The 12105-nt window shown below is 40.4% G+C and overlaps 1 protein-coding gene across 1 annotated transcript; it reads left to right on the forward strand.

Annotated features, from left to right (window-relative positions):
• The first annotated feature begins 299 nt into the window (after window positions 1-299).
• On the forward strand, window positions 300-11665 carry LOC130360950 (astacin-like metalloendopeptidase). The gene is made up of 14 exons (XM_056563505.1): window positions 300-368; window positions 447-468; window positions 1149-1202; window positions 1794-1859; window positions 3592-3729; window positions 3811-3928; window positions 4445-4623; window positions 5777-5858; window positions 7298-7425; window positions 8052-8158; window positions 8890-9115; window positions 9482-9600; window positions 9737-9965; window positions 11527-11665. Exons 1-14 carry the CDS (start codon window positions 300-302, stop codon window positions 11538-11540), a joined length of 1551 nt encoding a protein of 516 aa, XP_056419480.1. The 3' UTR covers window positions 11541-11665.
• The last annotated feature ends 440 nt before the right edge of the window (window positions 11666-12105 follow it).

A 12105-nucleotide genomic window follows, 5' to 3' on the forward strand; every position in this document is an offset into this window, starting at 1 on the left:
AGTAAAGTTCTTTGAAGACCATAAGTTGAATCGTCTTTATGACCTTTACCCGTGGAAAAGAGTTTGCGGTTGAATTTAGGGTAAGTCACACATAATTCACCAAGCCAATCATTATAGGGGTGATTATTCTGCATGGTGCCAAAGGCAAAGTTTCATATTAGGAGCAGTTTCATGGTTGGTAGAAGTGGGAGAGGATTTCTGTCTACATACGGATTGGCTGGCTCCATTTTCTAGGTGGTTTATATAGATCACCCTAAATAGTTTTCCTGGTAGAATTGAGCTATCTGTTCCACAAGATCATGGCGGTCATCTTGGTGTTGCTGCTGTGTTTGACCAGTTGTCCTCTCAGTCAAGCTCTTCCAGTACCGGTGAGTGAAGATCCTAAAGTACTAAACGACCCTCCCGTAATCCTCTCAACTATAACATCTCTTTCCCTTTCCTTATAGATTTCTGGAGGTGATGTTCAAGGTAATTTGATTTTTTTGCTTTGTTTCATTCCTATTTAAACGGGTTATCCAGGAAAAAAATACTTTTTTTTAATATATATATCAACTGGCTTTAGAAAGTTAAACAGATTTGTAAATTACTTCTATTACATTTTTTAAATCCTTTCAGTACTTATGAGCTTCTGAAGTGAAGTTGTTCTTTTCTGTCTAAGGGCTCTCTGATGACACGTGTCTCGGGAACTGTCCAGAGTAGAAGCAAATCCCCATAGCAAACCTCTTCTACTCTGTGTAGTTCCCGAGACAGACAGAGGTGTCAGCAGAGAGCACTGTTGCCAGACAGAAAAGAACAACTCTACTTCACAAGTAATTTATAAATCTGTTTAACTTTCTGGAGCCAGTTGATATATAAAAATATTTTTTTTCCCTGGAATACCCCTTTAACTTTCAACTACATTTACCTTTCTCCATGCAAACATAATCTTATAGTGTCATGTAAAAGGGACATAAACTGCAACAATATGCATCAAAAATGATCAAGCGCACAATATTGGCATAAACTAAGCCAACTAAACCTGCTGGTCTAAACTCATATGTACAAAATGTATAAAAAATAATGGCCAGTGTGATATATCGGGTGCATTTTACACTGTCTGGTCTGAGTTTTAGACAGTATCAGTTGTAATGACTCTTTAATCTTTACAGATGCTGAGGTGGACAAGAGGATAGTATCTGAGATAATACGGGAAACAAACAAAGGTGCGGGTTCAGCCTTCCATGGTGGATCATATAGCTGGCCTTAGTATGCCATGATATACTCTATAATGTTTATTTAGAAATATTAATTATTATCATTATAACCTAAAGGGGTACTCCAAAGGATAGGGGATAAGATGTCTGATCGCAGGGTGGTCCCGCTGCAGTGGACCCCTGCGATCTTGGCTGCAGCACCCCAGACATCCAGTGCACGGAGTGAACTTTGCTCCTTGCCGGATGACTGGCGATGTGGGGTGGAGGCTTGTGACAGGGGTCAAGTCCTGGGGTAAAAAAAAGCGAGGGAACTCACCCAAGATTTCCAAATAAGGGCTGGTCCTGTTAATGGAAACAGTGTTCTTGTTTTGGAAAAAGATAGCGCATTCGGTTCCCACGCGTTCCTGCAGGACTTGAGCCCTGTATATATATATACACTGTATATATATATATATATATATATATATATATGTATTTTTAATAAACAACCTTGTGTCTATAAAATAGTGAATGCAGAAGAACGCTCCCTTATGGTGTTAAGGCAGAAATCTCATACAATGTATCCAGATTGTTTTGACAACTTGTTTTCCTCCTCCCCAGATATCGTCAATGATGATGAGACCCATTTTAGGCCGGTGTCCGATATAATAGAGGAAGTAAACAAAGGTAAGTCTCCAGCCTTCCATTGTGCATCAGTCAACTGGACTTTCCTCTTGCTTTACCCTCACCACATTATTACCCATCAAGCAAAACCTTCTTCTGTAGCCTACCAAAAGGCAGACTGGCATCTTATTAATATAGCCAAAACTCTCCCTATATTTGTAGTAGAGGGCCATCGTGTGGTCTATTGGTGTTTGCGGAGTTTAAGATATATGTATCTAGACCAATAATTCACAACCTTTTTAAATCCTTAACAGTGTACTCCGCCCCTAGACATCTTATCCTTTAGTCAATGGATAGGGGATTAGATGTCTGATCGTGTTGGGACCACCACGATCTCCCTGCTACACCTGGCGTTCATTAAGAGTGTCGGGTGCTGTGCCGGAGGCCCGTGATGTCACAGTCATGCCCGCTCATGACGTCACGGCTATGCCCCCTCAATGCAAGTCTATGGGAGGGGGTGTGACGGCCGTCACACCCCCTCCCATAGACTTTCTTTGAGGGGGCGTGGCCGTGACATCACCAGCGGGCGTGACTGGAACGTCACGAGCCTCTGCCTTGCATCGCCAGTCATCCGTGCGCCAGATTTCTGGGGTGCCGCAGCCAAGATCATGGGGCTACCCAGAGGTGAGACCTCGCCATCAGATCAAAGGATAGAGGTAAGATGTCTAGGGGCGGAGTTCCACTTTAAAGTGTCCTTGTGATTAAAAAAACTAAAAAACTTTAGACAAGTCAAATGTTTTAAGTAGTTGGGCTGTGGGTGCTAAGACCCCCACTGAATACTAGAACGAGTAGATAAAAGTGCCCATCTATGTGCTTCTCTCCACGTCTCTCCTCACTATGGGAGACAGAGTCTATAGAAAGTCTATAGAGCCTGCAGCGAGGAGAGAAAAGGGGTTCTGTTCTCAGATGTCATGTGACACCCATGAGTAAGGAGGTGATGTCTACATCAGAAACACGTTGGGTCTGAACCCAGTGTCAAGTACCGTACTGTATATTTTTATGAACATTTAATAAAGGGTATCCTTTGGAATTGATACTGAACTGATCTGTGAGGGTCTCAGCTCCCACGCCCCAACTGATCAAAACTTACACATTTCTATGACATGTGAAAATGTTCTTTTTTTCTTCATTTTTTTTTTCTTCATTTTTGCTGACATTCTGAGCACTCTTCAGTGTTTGGAAGCTCAATAGAGAATAAATGAAGAGCTGTATTCATACAGAGGATGTTTGACCCCGCATATAAAGAGTTTGATCATCCATTCTTTGTTATGACGTATTCAATTTATTTTTGATGAATCGTTTTTATTTTTATTTTATTTTTATATGTCTGGTCCCGCAATGGTGCCCATGTATATGCCTTTATATCACTTTGACTTTCTCCTAGCTTCACATGGACATACTGCCTGTTGCCTAAACTTAGCTAATCTCTGGTATAAGCCTATAGTAGAACCCCCATCAATCAACTAGTTAATCATAATTCTGTAGGTGATGTGTAACCTGTGATGATGAGAATTATCAGTCAAGGAACTAAATCCTATATAGTTTGGAGGAAATAAGGAAAAAGGGGACGTGGTCAAAACCTTGAAATATTTTGAAGGGTTAAATAAGTTTGAGGAAAGAAGTATCTGTAATAAAAGACTAAACACAAGAACAAGGGGGACAATTTGAGGTTATTAGGGGAAGATCATATACAATTATATTTTGTATTTAAAGAATATTCTTTATATCCTTGTAGATACCTCTGTTCTGCTTGTGGAAGGTGACATTAGGCCTAACCTTGACCGCAGTGTGACGGAATGTACAAGATGCTTGTGGTTAAAGTCCCAGGATGGAAGAGTTCGAGTCCCATATACTACCCCCTCACCCACATACAGTAAATAATTACTATTATATATATTACATTGGGGAGGCAACAAGATTAATTTATGACAATAAACTCTTCTTTGGCCTTTAGCGAATTTTGAAAGATCGATGTTTATTTCGGCTATGAAGGAATTTGAGGTGATGACCTGCATACAGTTTGTCAGCAGAAGCACCGAGAATGACTATCTGAGTATAGAGGATGGATCGGGGTAAGTGATTTTTTGATGCTTTTTGATCTTTAACATATTTTAGGTATTTTCCATAATTGTATTATTGGTATTATTAAAGAAGTATCATAGACAAAAACGTATCCCCTATCCGCAGGATATACGTTTTATATTGTGGGGGTCCGAGCACTGGGGCCCCCGTGATCTCCTGTATGGAACCCCGGCTCTCTTCCTCAGCAGTGCATCACGACCCCCGCCCAAAGTTGGGGCCGCCAAGCCCCCTCTATATAGCTCTATGGGAGAGCAGAAGAATGCTAAATGGCTCTCCCATAGAGCTATATGGTGGGGGCATGGCGGCCCCCGCTTTGGACAGGGGGTCATGACATGCCGCTGTGGAAGAGAACCAGGGCTCCATACAGGCCAGCCCAGCGCTCGGACCCCCCACAATCTAAAACTTATCCCCTATCCGCAGGATAGGTGATAAGTTTTTGTCCGTGATACTTCTCCTTTAAAGGTATGTGGAAATTCAAAGGAGTTATAATGTGATCTCATTCTCAGCTGTTGGTCATACGTTGGGAAGATGGGGGGTAAACAGACAATGAGTCTCTCTATGGCCGGATGTATCAAGTACAATATCATACAACATGAATTCATGCATGCTCTGGGCTTCTATCATGAATTCACAAGAAGTGACCGGGATGACTACATAGACATCATGTGGCAGAACATTTCTCCAGGTGAGCATCGACATCTGCTGGTTATAAAAAGAACCTAATAATTAAGCATTGTAGCAAAGGAAATACACTTAGGGGTCATGTCTTAACTTTTTTTGCCCAAATCCCATGGTGGCGTGGTGTACCCTGTACACTGCATGCAGCAAGCTGGAATCTCCTACGTTAGTGACTATTTTCACCAGTGACTCTAGCGGGTGGGGAGTGGGAGTTTTCATCCTGGTGAATTATTTACACCAGGACGTATTATGTGCGACTTTTGAAAAATGTTTGAAAAGTGTCACACAAAGTCGCACTACCCATGCCAGTCAATGACCCTGTTTTACAGGCCGCAATGCACGGAATGGATAGGTGTTCTGTAGTCGGACTCACTTATCCTTGCTCTGAGCAGGCCCTGCCGATGAAGGAAAAGTATTCAGCGGTTTATAGTGCATGTACCAGCGGCTATACAGCTGCAGGCACAGCTCGGCTGAGCAGGAGGTATTCATAAAAATAGGTAAAGGGGTACTCTGCCCCTTGACATCTTATCCCCTATCCAAAGGATGGGGGATAAGATGTCTGATCGCAGGGGTCCTGCCACTGGGACCCCCCCTGCCCCCCCGCGATCTCCCTGCACCACCCTAAATAAATACCAGCTGCGGCGTTGGAGGCTCGTAACGTCACAAGCCTCCAGCGCCGCATCACTAGTCATCCGGCACAAAGCGAAATTCACACTGTGCATAGGATGACTGAGATGCCGCAGCGGGGATCGCGGGGGTCCCACCCATCATACATCTTATCCCTTATCCTTTAGATAGAGGATAAGATGTCTAGGGGCAGAGTATCCCTTTAAGGAGCAGTGCCATGCATACATCACTGGATAGTGTTCCCCAATACTGCGCTTAGCGCTCTGTGCCTGCCCCGACACTGGATTGGTTAACTAGCAAAGCTGAGCCTCACTAGTTTACCCTTTCTGGCCAATAAAGCATACAGCCATCTATATAGATAGTTGTATACTTTTATAACCTAAGTTTGATGTCAGTGCTATATACAGTAGTTGGATGTTGGTTCCACCATAGATGTTTCTAAGCAGTGATCTCCATACATGACTCTAGTAATGATAGAAGTTCTTATTCTTATCTGATCTAATTCTATTGTGTATAAAACATTTTTCCATAAGGTGATCGGCCTTATTTCTACTTGGATAATGGGAATACCCAGGACATTCCTTACGATTACAATTCTATTGTGCATTATACAAAGTAAGTAGATATGAAATATAGTGTCCTATCATGTATGATTTATTTAGGAATCCATGATATAGTAAACCGTGGATTTCTGCTTTATTTTTATTTTTTCGTGCATTGTACTTTATTTTCAGCCTTTTTATCTGCCCAAGGCCATAAAGGGGGCTGCTCAAGACCTTAGAAATTTTAAGTAAGCCCCGAAAATGTTATAAAAAAAAAAAAAAAGAATAAAAAAAAATCTAACATTATTTACCTAAAAATAAATAAATAAATAAATAAAACACTCTGGTGATTGATACAGTGGGGGCTTTAATAGGATAATGTTGGTGTTTTATATATTTTTATTTTTTTTTACATTTCCCAAAGCCAATTTATTTACTTAAATCCTTCAAGGTTTTTCATAAATTGGGACATAGAAGGGCTTCCATTTTTGCAGGACCAATTGTCCTTTTTTTAATCACACCCTTCATTTTACCGTATAGTGTGCTAAAAAACAATAAAAAATGAAGAATAGGAATAAAAATGATGTGCTATCTTTATTTTACATGTTCGTATATTTACAGCAATAAACAATTCATGCATTTTTTTTACTACTTTTTGTTTTTTAATAAAAAGTGCTTTGTCATATTCTGACCCCTACAGCAGTGCAAATGGCATGTAAGGTTTTTTTTTTTTTTTTTTTCAGGATTCACTGTGCAGAATTATTAATATTATATTTAAAAAAAACAATTTGCACACTTTGATACAAAATGGTTTTTTCCTTTAGTTTAAATGTTTTTGTCCGTTTATACAGTTTTGTATGTTGTATACAGTTTAATGCAATACTTCGGCATTGCTCTGAACCGTTACACTGGCAATCTGTGGCTGGATCTTCCTTGGAAGCCCTTTATAAGGTCTCCAACTACCATGGCAACCAATGGGCACCCCACTGTTGTCTCTTTTAACAACTAGGCCATTTTTTTTTAAACCTTCCCCATAGTATCTATTAGTGTGGTATTTACTCAATCTGTACTTTATAAATGGCATTATATATATCCTGAAACTCTCTGAGCATGTTAGTCCTATCTCTCCCTCACCCTACCTCATGGCTTCTGTACAGATAAAGTAATATTTTACAATTCCTCTTATGCACATCGCTTTTCCTAGTAATGGTGTAAAAGTTACTAGGAAAGGAGTAATGTGAACGGAATTTCTGCTCGCAGGATTCCGCGGGTGGAGATTCTATCTGGTGGCTGCCATCACCATTGATGGCAATACAGGGCTCGCGGACTTCCATGCACAGAATAAAAATGTTCTTCAGTACTGAAATTCCTCAGTGTGAACGGGTTTTGCGGAAGACCCATTCACACTGATGAATTATGCGGGAATTACGCAGGAATTGCCTAGTGTAAACATACCCTTATTCTTCAGTTTTCAGAAGGTTTCTTATCACTTATATCTTATTTCCCCTTAAGGTACGCTTTGAGCAGTGTATCTGGCCAACCATCCATGGTCGCAAAACCTGACCCCAACGTCCCTATGGGACAGGCGATAGGACTGGATAATCTGGATGTGATGAAGATTAACAAAATATACAATTGCAGTGAGTGTTTGCCAACAATATTAAAGGGTTGTCCTTGGGATCCCCACCAATCCCAAGAGCAGAGAACCATTGTCCTGTGAATGAAAGGAGATGCGGCATCTACGTTTGGCCAGTGCTTTAAACATTCTCTATGGGGTTTCTAAACATTGCTAAAGGCTGAGCTAATAATGAGCCATTCCAAAAACCATTGAAGGTCTTGGACCCTTTAAAACTGGTGCACTTGGACTTGGGTTACTTTTTAGGGAAAGAGGGAGCTAGTTTGTACTCTTCAAGTTTTTAGAAATTTGCGGCATGCAAGTCTTCTTCCTCCCCCACCCCCCAGCTTGGATTCTAGCACTGAGCCCTGTACATCATTCGTGCAGAGCAGGGAGGGTGGAGGAGGGAGGAGGCTTGCATGCTGCAGCTCAGAACCGCCTCTATAACTCTTCTCGAGTTTATAAGAAAAAACATGAGTTTATAATTTTACAAATAACCATCAGTTAAAGAACAGGTATTATATGTTAATATCCATATGAACTATTTGCCCATGTTTGATGCTTTAAGCATGATATAGAGCTGACAGATTCCCATTAATTTCATTTATCACATCCTTTTACTTCACCTGACATAAGACCTATTCATTTCAGATCTGTGTAGACAGAAGCTTATTACACCAGGGTCTTCCACCTATGACTCCACCTCATCAGGACAGGGAGGAGCTTATTGCCTCTATCTCATCCAATCCACCCTGAAGGTAAGTTTGAATCAATCCCCTCAATGACTGTTAAATATATTTCTATATTGACCCCAGCCTGGTGATCACTGCAGGGTCTGGCTATATTAACCCCACCCATTAGCTGTTACCTCTAGGGGAAACACATTAGCCATGCGACAGTACAGTATTATGGCTATTTGCGCAACACTTGTAGTGGCCAAATCCTATACTAGTCACCACTATCTCTACAACATCCATATGCCATAATCAAACAGCCTCTTTAGTCAATCTTTAGATGAGCACAACCTACATTACTATTTTTTGCCACCTTGGGTATTTCCAACTTTTTCTTAACGGTCTACTGATCTTGCCGTGAACAATGATGGATAAACAGAGGACAACACTTGGTTAGCCTCCATCAGCTCCGTCTTCTCACAATGTTTGGACACATCAGATCCAATTTTTTAACTAGTTATATGCCAGAAGATTCAGTACTGGCTATTGGAGATAAGTAAGAGTCTTATTTGGGACCGATTTGGCAGATTTGTATCTATATTGGTCTAATATGGGTTCCGAAATGCCCTGCTAGCCCTGCTATTGCCTATGCAAAGTATGTACAGGAGCAGAGAATCCTTCTAAAAGCAGAAATACCTACCGTACAGTACACACAGTAGCTGGAAGTAAATGTAGTGGAGTAGAAGCTATGATGCATACAGCAGCACTGCATACTGATCCTGTGGACACCAACTATTTCTTCCCTTCCATTCCAGGTTCTCCTGCAGCTCAGTGGCCTCAATATCCCATCATCTCCTGGCTGTAGTAATTCCTACATTAAAGTCTATGATGGAGTCAGTCAGTCCTCGCCTGTCCTGCTGGACAAGACATGTGGAAGCGGACCGGTCCCACCGCTGGTATCATCTGGAAGCTTCATGCTCATAGAGATTGTGAACAACAAACCATCAGTTCCAAGCACTTTTACAGCTTCCTATGAAACAGGTAATTCTACCACAAGTTAAAATATCTAGATTTTGAGTTCTAGGTTTTTTCTCATGGAGTTGCCCAGCTTTATTTTGTTGGTTTCTCCCAATAAAAAGGGATTGTCAAAAGTGATCAGATAGTGTTACATTGCTGAGAAGAACCTATCCTTAATCTGTGGAATATTCTTGTAACAAGTGCTTCATTCCTCTGCAGTATCACTCCAGGGGAATTGAGACATTATATTTCAGTGCTAATTCAAGCCAATGGGATTGTCTGAATCCCGAGTCTTTCAAAAACTTGGTTTCATAAATCTAAGAACCCCATTCAAATCTTATATTTATTGCAAAAGTATCAAAAATGCCTAAACAAGTTCTCTTCGCCTAGTGAGATACGGAGGAACCTATGTGACGGATACCGGAGTGGTGACATCTCCAGGATTTACAAGTTTTTATCCCAGTTTTTTGGATGTTGTCTATAGTATCATAGCCCCCATAGGAAAAAAGGTAAGATGTGAGATGAAAGCTGCCATGATACCGAACCTAACCCACAATATCAATCTTCAGCATAAAGCCCAATATTTATGGCATCATTTCCAAAATTCTCAGAATCCAGCTCACCAGGCCTATGTTTCTCTTTCAGGTGTCCCTAAGCATCTATTTCTTTATGACAAAACCTTCACCGACCTGTTCCATAGACTATTTGATTGTTAATGATGGACCATCGAACTCTTCCGCCATCTTGGGAACTTACTGTGGATTTTTGGACGACCTACCTCCCCCACTGGTGTCTACTGGGAATGTGATGCTTCTCCAGTTCCACAGTGGGGATAGTACTGGTTATAATGGATTTTATGCTGAATATGAGTTTGGTAAGTGAGGATCTATAATAATAGATGTTGACTTTAAGCCCAGATTCATTAATCTGTCTGAAAAAAAAAAAAAAACTGGAGAGATTTGCCCACATCGACCAATCACACCTCAGCTTTCATATGTTAATACTGGTAATATTAAAACTGAGCTATGATTGGTTGTTATGGAATGTTATGTCAATTAGACAGATTGACAAATTGGGCCTTAATGTTTTGCTAAAACCGGACATTGTGAAGTACTTAAGAAGGCCCCAAATCTTTAATCTGCACTGTCCTATTCTATACCTGGCCACTTCAGAATTTTCTTTTTAGTTTCGGCAATTTTTTTTTATTAAAATCAACCAACAAACACAGGCCACACCCCCACAACAATAATCGTACAATTGTTCCGATATGGGACTGGCAATGTTTTATTTACTGTAAGAGTCCAAAACTCTGTAATGTAATTTTTTTATACATCTTTTTAAGGGTTGGAGCTTAAATTATACAAAGTACAACTCTTCAAATCCCCATTTTCTTTTTACAAAGCTATAGACGAAAAAAAAGGTTCCCATATATTCCATTCCATGTGTCAGGGGAAAAAAAACTAAACATATTATTGCTAAATATCACACAAGGTCATTGCAAAGTAACTTTGTCTTGCAAAAAACAAACCCTTGGTCTAGAACCAACGATTCCTATTTTGTATGTTTATGGAGTTGAACCAAAATACCTTATTCGATACATGGAAATTCTCTTTTTGCTTTTACATTATTTCTGTGATGTCATGTTATTTGTTTGGAAATATCCTTTAAAAATGTACTTAATACAAACCCTTGGTCTAAAGATGTGCCACCTAACAAAGTCTGTCAACCGAGCAAAATGTCTTTGAGTGCGTCGTAGATAAGTCTACAGTCAACAATCTCTCACTGAGAGGTTCACTATTCAAAAGTAGCCTCTGAGAGCCATTTTATAGGGCAGTGGGGGAAGCAGTTTTATGCCCTTTTGTAACAATACCCAGTGCACACCTGAAATCATTCCCACATTTGCCTCATCAACTCATGCAGAGTTTTGCAGTGATCCGACATTTGTATTTGGGAACATTGGGGGAGATTTATTAAAACCTGTCCAGAGGAAAAGTAGCTGAGTTGCCCGTAGCAACCAATCAGATCTCTTCTTTCATTTTTAACATGGCCTCTACAAAATGAAAGAAGCGATCTGATTGGTTGCTATGGGCAACTCAGCAACTTAACCTCTGGACAGGTTTTGATAAATCTCCCCCATTATTTTTTGGTCAATGAGTGTTTGTATACAGCTACCTGTGAAGCCAATGGAAGCAATATACTGTATGTATGTATATATATCTATACACACACACACACACGCAGCAAGTCCTCCATAGCGGTAGCTGCTTGTATCCATCTGCTAGCGGTTCAGGAGATCTCAACTATTTTTGGATTCTCCTGAACAATGCAGTAGAGTAGGGGATAGGCCTAAACCTCCATATGGGTAAAAACACACAATGTGGTTGCGCATATTTCTGAAATCGTTCCTTTCTTTCATACATTCCTCTTTCTTACAGTGACTACAAGCTGAATGACGCAACTGAGAGAGAATCCAATTATCTCTGCAAAACCAAGACCCGAAACATTTTGGCAAAGACATAGAATGTTTTATTTTTGTCAAAAATTCTGTTCATAAAATTTGCTTGCAGAATAAATAAAATTATGATCATTAAGCCTCTATATTCTCTGATTTCCTGCACATCGACCTCATCTGGCTTCCTTGTCTCACTTCCACTTCTTGCACAAATGGTAAAAACACATAAAGTGGGTGGTTTAGTTAGGGTTGAGGTGTAGATGACAGTAGGCAGTACTTCTGAAATGCTGCGGATTCTTAATACTTTAACACCCTTACTCCTAAAAAGCTAAAACTGAAAAGTACTCAAAAAAAAAAAAAAAGTGCAGGTTAATAGCATCATTTCAGATGGACTTACTGTACATGGCCAATTGCAATGCAATCGCACCACGATGTACAATCTATGAGGAGGAGACAAGAGGAGTGAGGATCCTGATCACAAGAGCTTACAATTAGAGATGAGCGAATCGAAGCTGACGAACCCGAATTCGTTACGAATTTCATGAACTATTCGATTTGCAAT

Source organism: Hyla sarda, chromosome 3 (assembly GCF_029499605.1).
Source record: "Hyla sarda isolate aHylSar1 chromosome 3, aHylSar1.hap1, whole genome shotgun sequence".
Lineage (NCBI taxonomy): Eukaryota > Metazoa > Chordata > Amphibia > Anura > Hylidae > Hyla > Hyla sarda.